At 46.2% G+C, this 15,982-nt stretch overlaps 1 protein-coding gene across 4 annotated transcripts in view; it reads right to left on the bottom strand.

Moving 5' to 3' along the window:
* Nucleotides 1-15,982, bottom strand: part of LOC117256079 (echinoderm microtubule-associated protein-like 6) — a 60,477-nt gene that overhangs the window by 41,442 nt on the left and 3,053 nt on the right. For all 4 annotated transcript variants that reach the window (XR_013490807.1, XM_033625409.2, XM_033625410.2 and 1 more), the window contains exons 3-7: nucleotides 5,461-5,620; nucleotides 4,732-4,830; nucleotides 4,449-4,517; nucleotides 4,147-4,332; nucleotides 1,584-1,719 (exon numbers count right to left, since the gene is read on the bottom strand). Coding sequence is in view for 3 of the 4 variants with exons in the window: in XM_033625409.2 (XP_033481300.1) it covers nucleotides 1,584-1,719; nucleotides 4,147-4,332; nucleotides 4,449-4,517; nucleotides 4,732-4,830; nucleotides 5,461-5,620 (650 nt within the window). In the remaining variant the exon portion in view is untranslated. The remainder of the gene's footprint in view (nucleotides 1-1,583; nucleotides 1,720-4,146; nucleotides 4,333-4,448; nucleotides 4,518-4,731; nucleotides 4,831-5,460; nucleotides 5,621-15,982) is intronic.

Raw genomic sequence — 15,982 nt, 5'->3', positions numbered from 1 at the left:
TGACTTAAACAGGAAACACACCTGACTTTAACAGGAAACACACCTGACTCAAACAGGAAACACACCTGACTTTAACAGGAAACACACCTGACTTTAACAGGAAACACATCTGACTCAAACAGGAAACACACCTGACTTTAACAGGAAACACATCTGACTTTAACAGGAAACACATCTGACTCAAACAGGAAACACACCTGACTTAAACAGGAAACACACCTGACTTTAACAGGAAACACATCTGACTCAAACAGGAAACACACCTGACTTTAACAGGAAACACATCTGACTCAAACAGGAAACACACCTGACTCAAACAGGAAACACATCTGACGAAAACATGAAACACATCTGACTCAAACAGGAAACACATCTGACTTTAACAGGAAACACACCTGACTTTAACAGGAAACACATCTGACTCAAACAGGAAACACACCTGACTTTAACAGGAAACACATCTGACTTTAACAGGAAACACATCTGACTCAAACAGGAAACACACCTGACTTTAACAGGAAACACACCTGACTTTAACAGGAAACACATCTGACTCAAACAGGAAACACACCTGACTTAAACAGGAAACACACCTGACTTTAACAGGAAACACATCTGACTCAAACAGGAAACACACCTGACTTTAACAGGAAACACATCTGACTCAAACAGGAAACACATCTGACTCAAACAGGAAACACACCTGACTTAAACAGGAAACACACCTGACTTTAACAGGAAACACACCTGACTCAAACAGGAAACACACCTGACTTTAACAGGAAACACACCTGACTTTAACAGGAAACACACCTGACTCAAACAGGAAACACACCTGACTTTAACAGGAAACACACCTGACTTTAACAGGAAACACACCTGACTTTAACAGGAAACACACCTGACTTTAACAGGAAACACATCTGACTCAAACAGGAAACACACCTGACTTAAACAGGAAACACATCTGACTTTAACAGGAAACACATCTGACTCAAACAGGAAACAGATCTGACTTAAACAGGTTCAGGCCCTGTCTGTACGCATCCAGATATTTTTGTAAACGGATAGTTTTCCCTCCATTATAAAAATATCTCCGTCTACACTTGAACGCTAAACAACAAACGTTTACATGTGTTCACACAGACAGTGTTGCTGCTGCTGTGACTTGTGTATTTCCATGACTGAAAGTCGGTAATCCACAGATTTATGGAGCCGTGCAGCCGCTACATCATCAACAACATAGTCCTGCATATTAAACAGATAAACAGTAACTGGAGTTTTGATAAATCTTCACCCCAGAGGGCGTTTTAAAAAATAGTAGCCGAGAGGCCCAAACTTCAAGGAAAATATCGGGACACGTACAGACGGAGCCTCAGACTGCACCGATACATAAACAAAGGTGTCATCTAATAATCAAACCTCAGTTTTACATGTTCACCACCTCATTTTTAATCATTTGCAAAGTGAACTACACATTCTGAATTTGTCAAACATTCGACAGGTTGATCCTGTGACTGATTCTTTTTAACGGCCCCACTCCTATCGGTTCATACTGGTTCTGTGTAGCGTGATGTTCACACCTTTGTATCCCTGCTCCGCCTCCCTCAGGTCGATCTTTGTGATGGGTTTGAAGTCGACGTCCCACAGTCTGATGCAGCCATCTCGTCCTCCCGTGGCGAATCCCTCCTCACAGGCGTGCATGCTGAAGATCCCCGCCTGAACGACACGTTACACACAAAGAACATTTTCCCATCAGCCCTTCATGTCTGGAAGTGACAAATTCTGAATGACTGATCTCCACTGTGACATAAACATCAGCAGCGCTGCAGCCACAGACAGACAGAGACAGAGACAGAGACAGAGTCAAAGACAAAGACAGAGACAGAGTCAAAGACAGAGACAGAGACAGAGTCAAAGACAGAGACAGAGTCAAAGACAGAGACAGAGACAGAGTCAAAGACAGAGACAGAGACAGAGTCAAAGACAGAGACAGAGACAGAGACAGAGTCAAAGACAGAGACAGAGACAGAGTCAAAGACAGAGACAGAGTCAAAGACAGAGACAGAGTCAAAGACAGAGACAGAGACAGAGTCAAAGACAGAGACAGAGACAGAGTCAAAGACAGAGACAGAGTTAAAGACAGAGACAGAGACAGAGACAGAGTCAAAGACAAAGACAGAGACAGAGTCAAAGACAGAGACAGAGACAGAGTCAAAGACAGAGACAGAGTCAAAGACAGAGACAGAGTCAAAGACAAAGACAGAGACAGAGTCAAAGACAGAGACAGAGACAGAGTCAAAGACAGAGACAGAGTCAAAGACAGAGACAGAGTCAAAGACAGAGACAGAGACAGAGTCAAAGACAGAGACAGAGACAGAGTCAAAGACAGAGACAGAGTCAAAGACAGAGACAGAGACAGAGACAGAGTCAAAGACAAAGACAGAGACAGAGTCAAAGACAGAGACAGAGACAGAGTCAAAGACAGAGACAGAGTCAAAGACAGAGACAGAGTCAAAGACAGAGACAGAGACATTCCCTGTTAAAGGGTTTTTTGGGGAGTTTTTCCTGATCAGCTGTGAGGGTCATAAGGACAGAGGGATGTCGTATGCTGTAAAGCCCTGTGAGGCAAATTGTGATTTGTGATATTGGGCTTTATACATAAAATTGATTGACTTATTGATTGATCACACTGACTGTGGATAAACACCACACACATACACACACACACACACACACACACACAAGGGGAAACACTGCAGGTGAACAGAGCAAAACTTTTAACTAACAGATATCACCATCAGACGTCCCCTGTTGATGATCACTCATATTAGGTGAGAAAATGTGGATGTATCGATATCAGTTATTGCTCAATTGAGTTGTTACATATCTGCGAAAATACCAATATGGTGCCTCTTTAATGTTTACATATGCAAATTAGGCATTATCTGATTAAATATATAGTTTTGCATAAATCAACCTGAATATATTTTGTAAATTTTCTTTCCACTGGTCTGCAGTGTCTCTTGTTCACCTCAAGATGTTTCCAGTCTGATCACAGGACCGTGCAGACTGACTGCAGCATCTCTGATCTACATCATTTAGGGTCTATACACCCTTTAACTGTTAGTAAACAGTGTGATGTTTGTTGGTGGGCGGGGCTTAGCTGGAGGCAAAACAGTTCTCCACAGACATTAGCTAGCGCTAGCTAACAAGTTGTGTTGTCTTGTTTTAGACGATGGAGGAAGATGATGTGAGTGGTGCGTTCAGAAACACTCATTGTGAGTGTGGGAGCGCACTCTGACACAAACTGGAGCGTTGATAAATTGGGAGCGCTGTCTGAATGTAGCGTTGGGTTATCCAGAGCAGCGCACTCTCAGAGTGGCAGAGCGCACTCTGGACACTCTGTCTGTGGAGACGGAGCAGCAGAGCGCCGAGCGCAGTGAATGTGTGATTAACTTAACCGTTGGTTCATTCATGTAGAAATATAACGCTGCGTTTCTTCCACCAACAGGGCTCTCATTTTAGTGTAGAGCGTCAGACTGAATTTACCAACGCACCATGTCAGGTCACTCACTCTCCGGGACCGCCAGTGTTACTTGAAGAAGTAAACACTGACCAACGGGACCAGACTGGCCGACCCGTATGCTCTCACTCAGTGGATGGATGATGTCACAGGAAGCCAATCTTACAAAGGAGGACCACACTTGTTTGTTTTGCTATGGAAGCTAACGTTAACTAATGTGCTAAAAAGTTAGCGTTGCAGAGAAATCCAATCTTCCTCTTAATCCCTCCCCAGTTTCTGATGAGGTGGACATGATAACCCTTAATACACATAACCTTATTCATCCCTACAACAGGAAATACTTTTTCCCTAACCTGATATGAAGTGTGCGCTGCACATGTGAGCATTTTTGATGATGGCCTCCGTCCAGTCCTTTGGTCTTATCACATTTAACCATAGTTGTCTTTGTTTTTGTTGACGGGCAGTGGCGGCTGGTTTTGAGCCATGACTCCTTCTATTCTGGCTCCCAATAACACAACAAGACAAACACATTTTAACACTCCTGTGGAGCCTACAGCCCTGTGGGGGAGAGGCAGCTGCACCTCCAGCTGATAACATCATGTCATCATCAATCGACGTACCCCGTGTGCAGCCTGTACGGTCCGAATCAGAGTGATTCCTCTCCACACATAAACGTCTCCGTTCAGAGCTCCAGAGTAGGTCAGCTCATCTTTGGCTGCAGAAACACACAGGATGGTCTGCAGGTCGCCCGTCTTCCCAAAGATCCCTCGCTTCGGGGTCAGAGCATTCCCACACAGCGTCCAGAACTACAGACACAACCAGTGAGACGGTACATGTGTGATACTCAACAGTCGGACACAGGAAACAATCTTTAGACCAAACATCAGCTTAGCAGGAAGTGAAAGATCAAACTCTGTCTCACCTTGATGTGTTTGACTCCACAGCTGACCAGACGGCTGGACTGAAACGGATCCCAGGCCACGTCAAAGATCTGCAGAATACCAAGAAAGACAACTTACAGCGCCTTTCAAAACCAGACCTACCAGAGTTCCCAGAATTCAATTCCCACTGACAGACTGACTGTTCCCTGGTGACTCAGAGGAAACAGATGTAAACAGTGACGAACAAACGTCAGTGATTATTGAATGCCGTTTCTTGTGTTTCTGCAACAAACAGAGTCGATGTGAATGACTTAAGAGCCGTACTCTGTCTGAGTGTCCGGTTGCCGTGGCGAGGACTCGTCCTCTCCTCCAGTCCCAAACACACAGCGTGTTCTTGGCGTCCAGACCGACTGACACCAGCCGCTACGAAAACACAGACCAGAAACAAACACATGAGAATCAAATGAGTCATTTAGTTTGTTTAGTTTGATCCACGGGTGAGGCTCCGCCCACCACAGACACTCAGACCACAGGATTGGACAATGCTATCACTTACAGACTGACTGGCGGGTCATTCAGTCAGTACATGTGTTGGAGTTCCTCTGAGCTGGATCCTGGGGCCCCGAGTGTTCCCGACATATAGAGTTCACGTGGAGATATTTTTGTGATATACGGGGCGAGAGCTAATTCTTAAAGATTAGCATTTTCAACCACACACACACACACACACACACACACACACACACACACACTTTTCCTCGTCCATTTATAATCCTTCACAGGGTCTGACGGCTTGTCTGCCCAAATCTCAGGTGACCCTGTTCACAGTACACGTCATGTCATACAAACGTAGTTGGCAACTCAACTCACAAATTTAATTTTCAGCTCAAGGATGAAAACATGATGGAATAAAAACAGCTTTTAAAACCAAAAAAGAAAAAAATAAAGTCTGTAAAAATAATCTGAGAAGCTCTCTCGATCATTACTAAAACACTTTTGAGATGGACCCTGCCACAGTGACATCATCATCATCATGAGGGGGCGTGGTCTGACCTGTCCGTCAGAGTCGAAGGCCAAACAGGCCACTCCATGTGTGTGGATGTCCCTCAGGATGGACACAGTCTGCATGGCGTACGTGTCCCAGATACAGATGAACGGGTCTTTGCCCACCTGACCCGTCGCCACCTGGATCTTATCTGGATGGATCGCCAGACTGACAGACAGACAGACAGAAAGAGACAGAAAGAGACAGAAAGAGGGAGATACTTAATACACAGACCATCAGTGTAAGCTCCTCTTAGCGCCCTCTACAGGCTGCACAATCCATTACAAACATCATCCTGTAACTTTATAGAAGGAGCAGGACTCCTTTACACTGACAGGAGTCAGCTCCTCGTTTCCACCGAGCAGTTCAGTTCAGTTCAGTTCAGTTCAGTGTTTCTGTCTCCACAGTGTAAAGTTGTGGATGGTCCCAACAGAAGCGTTCCTCAGCGTCCCCATGTTTGGTCCCCCCTCTGTTGGGGTACCTAGCACACAGATCTGGTACTAAAAGGTGGAGCTAGAAACCCTGCAGTCTGATTGGTCAGTAGAGGAAGGTCACTCTGGTTTTATGTAACCTCTGTTCATACATCAGTAAACTACAACTATAAAATGAAAGAGAAAAAAATCACTTCATTCACTGGGCCGACTGCCGGCAACTTTTAAGGTGGAACGTTAACTTGTAATGTTACTCAATGCATGAGTTGATGACGTTAGTTTAGTTTAGTTTAGATTAGTTTAGTTTATTTATTCATTTGACAAAAAAAAAACACTAAAATAAAAATAACACAAAAGTTCCCATATTTTGAATGAAAGGGAACAGAAAGAAGAATAATCTTATTAAATCTACCCCTCTGTCAAACAACAAACAAACAAACAACAAAATAAATAAAATAACAACAGGCTCACACAGCCACTCACATTGCTTACTTAGTTGCTGACTTACAATTCAATTTTTAACATTCAAAGGTCACATATACTTGCAAAGATATCCACACACACACACACACACACACACACACACACACACACACACACACACATATGTTTTTTAACCCTGTCATGACAACAGGTATATCAATCAAACTTAACTAACATAGTTCAGTATATTTCCTTAGCATACTGGTTTTAGTCACTCTTTAAATGTAATGTTGGATTTAGATTCTTTGGTTACTTTGTTCAGACTGTTCCATAAACTGACTCCTTCACTTTAGTCCTGAATCTCCGCTTTTTAAAGATCTCTGTTCCTCTTAAGTTATAGTGGCTCTCTGTTTTTTCAGATCTTTTCTGGATGTTAATTGGCAACGTGTTTTTATGAGCTTTATACATAACTTGTAAAATACTGTAGTCTGCTAATTTGTGAAATTTCATCAATTTTAACTGAAGGAATAATGGACCTGTTGGATCTCTATATCGTTTCTACTGATTATTCTTATGGCTCTTTTTTGTAAAATGAAAATTGACTGAGTATATGTCTTACAAGCATTTCCCCACACTTGAACACAGTAAGTCAGATATGGAACAGTCATAGTGTTATATAAAATGAGCAATGCTTTGTTATCTGACGAATCCTTAACTTTGTGTAATACACCAATTGTTTTGTTTCACCTTTATATTATCTATATGTGATTTCCAGTTCAAATTCTCATCCGCCATGACACCCCAAAAACGTAGTTTCCCTCACTCTATTAATCATTAATATTAATCATGTTAATTTGTTTTTATATTGCTTATACATATCTTCTGCCTCCTTTGTCCTTAGCTTTAAGAAACATCTATACAAATGAGTTTTCTTCTTGCAGGCACTTGGCAGTGCTTTAGTCATCCATGGTTTGTCGACAGCATTTTTCTTGGCAATACTCAGTTTTTTTTTCATACAAATCAATCAATAATGTCATGAATGGATCATAAGCTATATTTACGTCATTTACATACACTCCATCCCAATTCTGTTTTTCTAAGTCTTCTTTCAGTGGCTCCAATGCTTCTTTTGCTTCTTATTCATTTTCCTGTGATGATTTCCTTGGTATTATATTGATCATTTTTATAAACTGTAAAAACAGGTAAATGATCACTTGCATCAGTTATCAAGATCCCACTCTCTACTTTTCCATCTACTGCATTTGTAAAAATATTATCAATAGTAGCTGCACTCTGTGCTGTGATTCTTGTTGGTTTATATATCCTTGGAAACAGATTCAAACTATACATTGAATTTATGAATTCACTAGATGTGGTTTCAAGATCAATGTTAAAGTCTCCACATAAAAAAACTCTGTTATTTTGGCTGTAAAGGTCTCTACACAGGAACCTGGTGATCCGTTAACACAACTGATTATAGCACTTTAAGCTTTTTCATTAATAATTCCACTTTGATAATTCCCATTATATTGTCTACAGTTGTCATATTCCCAATGACCTTACATTTCAATGTTGAGCTGATGTACACAGCTACGCCTCCACCTTTTTTATTCCTTCTATTTCTATTAAAAAACCCGCCATCCATAAAGGAGTGCTGTGTTTACATGGCAACTCGCGCGAGACTCGAGAACTAGCACCACCACTAGCCATCAGCTAGTCTCGCGCGAGTTGCCATGTAAACACAGCACTCCTGCAGGCTAACTGACCACGGTGAGAAATGATGCAATAAAAGTGGAGTAAATTACGTCTTTTCAAGTCAGCGTTGCATGCTGCGGCTTCAGGGCACTTGGATTACGACGGACGAGCCGTTCTGACGTTTCTGAAATGCATTAGTGGAGTTTTATTACATTTTCAAAATGTCGCTGTTATCCTCCGATACCCCGAACGAGTTCTGTGGATTGAAAAACTACGCTGGACTTCTTGTCGGCACGAGGGTCAGTAAGTACTGTCTGTATTTTCATTCTAAAGTGGCCATTTCCTTTAATGTCCAATCACTGTTGTGGCTCCGCCCACTCACCCCCTCACACTGTTGTAACTGGAGCAGGGGAAAGTGACGCTCGCCTCACACAGAAAAGAAGCAGAACAAACAAACATAGAGAGCCATGGCAAGTGGAAGCAGAAGAGCTGAGAGACAGAAGTTTGAAGAAGCACCGGCTTCATACAAATCTCTGGTGTGGGATCATTTCTGTTTCACTGTTGCATAAAACGACGAGTGAAAACTGTTAACAGAAATTTCACTGTCTGCAAACGATACCCCCCCCCCCCCCCCCATCCCTTGTCCTTTTATTAAACAAACTAAATAACTTTATATTATTTATCTTATTTTTGCATTTTCCTGAATGACAATTATACCCGAGCCGGTCTATGCAGCAGAGCCTGTGCTGCGTTGAATAGGCTGTAGCACAACACAGCAGCATGTCAAGTGCAAAGTCAAGCAAAATAAAGAGATCATTTTGGGAGAAAAGAAACTGTTCTCTTTACGCACAAAACACGTACCGAAACCGTGGCCCAAAAACCGAGGTACGGGCCGTACCGCGGGCTTTTTAATAATTAAAAAAGAAAAGATCTCTGTCATCATTTCCAATATTCACACGCTGTTCTTATCCAACGACAGATTCTGCTTCAGTCCATATTTGTTGGCGTGTAGCCTGAAAAACAACATGTTCACTGAGGTTAAAAAAACTTCTTGTCTTTTGCACATTGTGTAAACGAGTGAGAGGGTGTAACAGCAGCATACATCACATTCACACAGCCATAATAATGGTATCATCTATAGTGATAATCATTAAATATGGGGAGCTCCCTCAGTAACTCCACTGCTCCTCCTGGTGGACAGACTGACCATTGCAACTGGTTTCTACAAATACCAGTCCATTAGACCTGAGGGAGCTTCTTGGATAAAAGGCCAAACATCTTCACGAAACTCAAGCAGGTCCAGCTGCCTACGCTGCAGCACTTAGGATCACCATGACCTGGACGACTGAGAATCTTCACCGACACATTGGTTATTTCGCCAACGCTCCACAGCGCCGTGCACACGCTCAGAAGAACCCACAATACCAGTTTCTATAAATGTCCCGTCTGACAATCTGTGCTCGTGTCAAACGGCTTTAAATCATGTTTCTGTCACTTGACTTTCAGCCGACCGTTCGGCTCACCATGTTCTTAACTTCCTGTCAAAACTGTAGCCTCATCAGCAGGCGGCGAAACATCAGAGTGACCTCACAGAGACAGACAAGCTGTCCCTGTCCTCATGTCTCTGTTGTCATGTCCCTGTCCTCATGTCTCTGTTGTCATGTCCCTGTCCTCATGTCCCTGTCCTCCTGTCTCTGTTGTCATGTCCCTGTCCTCATGTCCCTGTCCTCCTGTCTCTGTTGTCATGTCCCTGTCCTCCTGTCCCTGTCCCTGTCCTCATGTCCCTGTCCTCCTGTCTCTGTTGTCATGTCCCTGTCCTCATGTCCCTGTCCTCATGTCTCTGTTGTCATGTCCCTGTCCTCATGTCCCTGTCCTCATGTCCCTGTCCTCCTGTCTCTGTTGTCATGTCCCTGTCCTCATGTCCCTGTCCTCCTGTCTCTGTTGTCATGTCCCTGTCCTCATGTCCCTGTCCTCATGTCTCTGTTGTCATGTCCCTGTCCTCATGTCTCTGTTGTCATGTCCCTGTCCTCATGTCCCTGTCCTCATGTCTCTGTTGTCATGTCCCTGTCCTCATGTCTCTGTTGTCATGTCCCTGCCCTCCTGTCCCTGTCCTCATGTCTCTGTCCTCCTGTCCCTGTCTCTGTCCTCCTGTCCCTGTCTCTGTCCTCGTTATAACGTCGACAGCTGTCACTGTCACCACCTGACTCAATGTGATTGGACGTAACAGTCAGCCAATAGCCATCCATCACAGTCAGTTCAGGAAGCTTCACGGAGTCACATGATCGCCATGTACGCTGTAAAAAATATCCTAATTTTACAGAAATAACTTAAAGTTTTTACAGTGGTTTTATGTTGTTTTTTTAATTGCAACAAAACTGTAATATCACAAACACCATCTGTGAATTAACCAAAGTGTTGTTTGAAGTTTTATGTCGATAATAACAAATTAATTTATTTCTCTTTTTTGAACAAAAACAATTCTACAATTTTTATACAGTATTCTCTGAAAGATCACACTTTTTTTTTTTTCACAAGGTCAATCTAGCCGTCAATGCTTCATCGTTAGTTTCCGTGTCTGAGGATCATTTCCTTTATTAACTGACTGACTGTTCTGTGAATAACAAAAATCTAATTTCTTATTTTGTCCAGAATTATTAGATGTTGAGTTTATTATCATAGAAATGTATTAAACTGGGAGAAAAAAAATGAAATCAATTTTTTGTATTTTTGCTTAAAGCTCCAGGATGTCAGATTTAAATCTAATCAGTGTGTTTTCTTCAACGAGCTGAGAATCCGAATGGTTGTGTTCTCGTTAAGGTCAGAATGAGCTGTTTATATCTGCACAGGGAGCAGGTCCTCGTCTACAGAGATCACCATGATGATGCACACTGAGAAAAAAAAAGCCATCCTTTCATGTTGGCGTGATACGCAGCCAGGCGCTGTTGTTGTTTAATGGCTCTCAGAGGCATCAGGAGAAAAACGCAGCCGAACAACTTAAGTTAAGGGGCCGAAATCCCGAGTGGTGTGGATGGGTCCAACAACCACCGACTTTCACCCAGGAGGCCGGTGTTCACTTCCTGTAAGATTGTAAAGACAAACCCTGTTCTTTTTTCCTAAACCCAACCACGTATGTGTGGCGGCTAAACGTAACCACGTGTGTGTGTCAGCTAAACGTAACCACGTGTGTGTGTGTCGGCTAAACGTAACCACGTGTGTGTGTGTCGGTGAAACATAACCACATGTGTGTGTGTCGGCTAAACGTAACCACGTGTGTGTGTCGGCTAAACGTAACCACGTGTGTGTGTGTGTGTGGCTAAATGTAACCACGTGTGTGTGTCGGCTAAACGTAACCACGTGTGTGTGTGTTGGCTAAACGTAACCACGTGTGTGTGTCGGCTAAACGTAACCACGTGTGTGTCGGCTAAACGTAACCACGTGTGTGTGTGTCGGTGAAACATAACCACGTGTGTCGGCGAAAGGTAACCATGTGTGTGTGTCAACTAAATGTAACCACGTGTGTGTGTGTGTTGGCTAAACGTAACCACATGTGTGTGTGTCGGCTAAACGTAACCACATGTGTGTTGGCTAAACGTAACCACGTGTGTGTGTGTTGGCTAAACGTAACCACGTGTGTGTGTGTTGGCTAAACGTAACCACATGTGTGTCGGCTAAACTTAACCACGTGTGTGTGTGTTGGCTAAACGTAACCACGTGTGTGTGTCGGCTAAACGTAACCACATGTGTGTCGGCTAAACGTAACCACGTGTGTGTGTCGGCTAAACGTAACCACGTGTGTGTGTCGGCTAAACGTAACCACGTGTGTGTGTTGGCTAAATGTAACCACATGTGTGTCAGCTAAACGTAACCACGTGTGTGTGTTGGCTAAACGTAACCACATGTGTGTCAGCGAAACGTAACCACGTGTGTGTGTTGGCTAAACGTAACCACATGTGTGTGTCGGCTAAACGTAACCACAAGTGTGTCGGCTAAACGTAACCACGTGTGTGTGTGTTGGCTAAACGTAACCACGTGTGTGTCGGCTAAATGTAACCACGTGTGTGTCGGCTAAACGTAACCACGTGTGTGTGTTGGCTAAACGTAACCACGTGTGTGTCGGCTAAACGTAACCACGTGTGTGTGTGTCGGCTAAACGTAACCATGTGTGTGTGTGTCGGCTAAACGTAACCACGTGTGTGTGTGTTGGCTAAACGTAACCACATGTGTGTCGGCTAAACGTAACCACGTGTGTGTGTCGGCTAAATGTATCCACGTGTGTGTGTTGGCTAAACATAACCATGTGTGTGTTAGCTAAACGTGACCACGTGTGTGTGTGTCGGCTAAACGTGTCCATGTGTGTGTGTCGGCTAAATGTATCCACGTGTGTGTGTTGGCTAAACATAACCATGTGTGTGTGTCGGCTAAATGTGTCCATGTGTGTGTGTCGGCTAAATGTGTCCATGTGTGTGTGTCGGCTAAATGTATCCACGTGTGTGTGTTGGCTAAACATAACCATGTGTGTGTGTCGGCTAAATGTATCCACGTGTGTGTGTTGGCTAAACGTAACCACGTGTGTGTGTTGGCTAAATGTAACCGTGTGTGTGTTAGCTAAACGTGACCACGTGTGTGTGTCGGCTAAATGTATCCACGTGTGTGTGTTGGCTAAACGTAACCACGTGTGTGTGTTAGCTAAACGTTAAAACAGACAATGCATGTAACAGGCTGAAGTTGACATGGCGTCCCAGAACGTCAACAACCAACACACCTTGGACGTCATACGTGGACGTGGAAAGTCCATGACCAAACGTGGACATGTGACGAGGTCACAGTGAGGATGTGTCGGCAGAGCGCTGGCTGGTTTCTAATGTAGTGAGTGGAGGTGGGTGGGGCCAATCTGAGGTCAATGATGGAGGCTCATTTAAAAGCGGAGATGATGCGTGCAGTGGGAGGAGGTCCAGATTCAAACACATATCGTTTGAAACATCCTTTAAAAAAGAGGAAGTTACTGACATGAATCCAAGAAGCTTTCTCGCACCATTAGAAACGAGTCCTGACATCATCATCATCAGGTACGATCTCACCTGTGGAGTGTCAGTCAGCTCACCTGAACACCTCCAGGTTTGTTCATTACTGCAAACATCTGGATGTTGATTATGTGGTGTAATGAGGACGCCTCCTGGAGGAGTCTGTGCGGTATGTGAGAGCACATAAAGAGCGGACTGCTCCTTTAACAGAGATGAAACGTAAGCCGCAGAACTGGGTCACACTGACACCTGCAGGTGAGCCTGCAGCAACATCTGGAACATCTGTCACAGCATGTGTGTGTGTGTGTGTGTGTGTGTGTGTGTGTGTGTGTGTGAGTGAGTGAGCACCACAGGAGGACCACATCACAGCTTCATCTGTTGTTTCCATGGAAACACACTCCTGCTCATCAATCAGCCATGTGATACATCAACAGTTAGATTTTAATATCACCATTAGACAGGAAACTTTACCTGAGGTCAGGTGATCTCTGAATACACACCGCTCTATAAACTGAGGGGAACTCTTAAATCTCACATCAGATCCTGATGAATGACTGAAGCGTAAAATCTTTACTGATGAACACTGTATAATTAGTTGAGAACAAAATGACGTAACAACAGTCACAACGGATGCCTGCCTGTATGACCTCCTGACAATAGCTGGACTCCTGATGAGTCGGAGGATGGATCTCCTCCCAGACCTGGATCAGGGCATCAGTGAGCTCCTGGACTGTCTGTGGTGGACGCATCAATACATAACGTCCCATAGGTGCTCAGCTGGATTTAGGTCAGAGGAACGAGAGGGCCAGTCAATGACAGGAACTGCCTACACACTCTGGACACATGAGGCTGGGTCCTGCACCAGGAGGAACCCAGGGCCCTCTGCACCAGGAGGAACCCAGGGCCCACTGCACCAGGAGGAACCCAGGGCCCTCTGCACCAGGAGGAACCCAGGGCCCTCTGCACCAGGAGGAACCCAGGGCCCTCTGCACCAGGAGGAACCCAGGGCCCACTGCACCAGGAGGAACCCAGGGCCCTCTGCACCAGGAGGAACCCAGGGCCCATCGCACCAGGAGGAACCCAGGGCCCATCGCACCAGGAGGAACCCAGGGCCCACTGCACCAGGAGGAACCCAGGGCCCTCTGCACCAGGAGGAACCCAGGGCCCACTGCACCAGGAGGAACCCAGGGCCCTCTGCACCAGGAGGAACCCAGGGCCCACTGCACCAGGAGGAACCCAGGGCCCACTGCACCAGGAGGAACCCAGGGCCCTCTGCACCAGGAGGAACCCAGGGCCTACTGCACCAGGAGGAACTCAGGGCCCTCTGCACCAGGAGAAACCCAGGGCCCTCTGTACCAGGAGGAACCCAGGGCCCTCCACATCAGGAGGAACCCAGGGCCCACTGCACCAGGAGGAACCCAGGGCCCTCTGCACCAGGAGGAACCCAGGGCCCACTGCACCAGGAGGAACCCAGGGCCCTCTGCACCAGGAGAAACCCAGGGCCCTCTGCACCAGGAGGAACCCAGGGCCCACTGCACCAGGAGGAACCCAGGGCCCTCTGCACCAGGAGAAACCCAGGGCCCTCTGTACCAGGAGGAACCCAAGGCCCTCCACATCTGGAGGAACCCAGGGCCCACTGCACCAGGAGGAACCCAGGGCCCTCTGCACCAGGAGGAACCCAGGGCCCATCGCACCAGGAGGAACCCAGGGCCCTCTGCACCAGGAGGAACCCAGGGCCCTCTGCACCGGGAGGAACCCAGGGCCCTCTGTACCAGGAGGAACCCAGGGCCCTCCACATCAGGAGGAACCCAGGGTCCTCTGCACCAGGAGGAACCCAGGGCCCACTGCACCAGGAGGAACCCAGGGCCCTCTGCACCAGGAGGAACCCAGGGCCCTCCACATCAGGAGGAACCCAGGGCCCACTGCACCAGGAGGAACCCAGGGCCCTCTGCACCAGGAGGAACCCAGGGCCCTCTGCACCAGGAGGAACCCAGGGCCCACTGCACCAGGAGGAACCCAGGGCCCTCTGCACCAGGAGGAACCCAGGGCCCTCTGCACCAGCGCAAGGTCTGAGGATTTCATCCTGGTACCTAACAGCAGTCAGGGTACTGTTGGCCATGACATGGAGGTCTGTGTGACCCTCCAAGGATCTGCCTCCCCAGACCATCACTGACCCACCACCTAACCAGTCATGCTAGATGATGTCACAGGCAGCGTAACGTTCACCACGGAGTCTCCAGACTCTTTCACGCCTGTCACATGTGCTCAGTGTGAATCTGCTCTCATCTGTGAAGAGAACGGGGCGCCAATGGTGGACCTGCCAGTCCTGGTGTTCTCTGGTGAATGATGGAGCTGCACGGTGCTGGACTGTGAGCACAGGTCCCACTAGAGGACGTGGGGCCCTCATGCCACCCTCATGGAGTCTGTTTCTGACAGTGTGGTCAGAAACATGCACACCAGTAGCCTGCTGGAGGTCATGTTGTAGGGCTCTGGCAGTGCTCCTCCTGTTCCTCCTCACACAAAGGAGCAGATAGTGGTCCTGCTGCTGGGTTGATGCCCTTCTACGGCCCTGTGCAGCTCTCCTGGTGTCTGGTATCAACCTGATTGGGCTGCTTCACAATCACTGGACTGATCTCACTGAAGTTTAACTGATTTGAAAGCAGACAATGGCGGACAGTCTGAGGAAACTCCCCACCAGATCAGCAAACTTTCTGTTGCTGCTGTTACACGGATTAGACCCCGCCCACTGTGAACCCCAGAGCTGTGATTTGTCACGGCTGAATTTAAGATGCTACAGCCACTGCTGTGACCTCTGTTTCCATCTCGTAGCAGCGAGGAGAGGAGGACTGACTGCAGAGCGGCTAGCTGCTAATGTTTTATGTAATTTATGGTCTGATAAACAGAGACAGAGACACAGCAGACGAGGAGCGAACCAACGAGCTGCGTTCAGCTGTACATTG

The sequence above is a fragment of the Epinephelus lanceolatus genome, chromosome 3 (genome assembly GCF_041903045.1).
Source record: "Epinephelus lanceolatus isolate andai-2023 chromosome 3, ASM4190304v1, whole genome shotgun sequence".
Taxonomy (NCBI): Eukaryota; Metazoa; Chordata; class Actinopteri; order Perciformes; family Serranidae; genus Epinephelus; species Epinephelus lanceolatus.
Note: the sequence above shows the minus strand (reverse complement) of the source record. Positions and strands in the feature narration are given on the sequence as shown.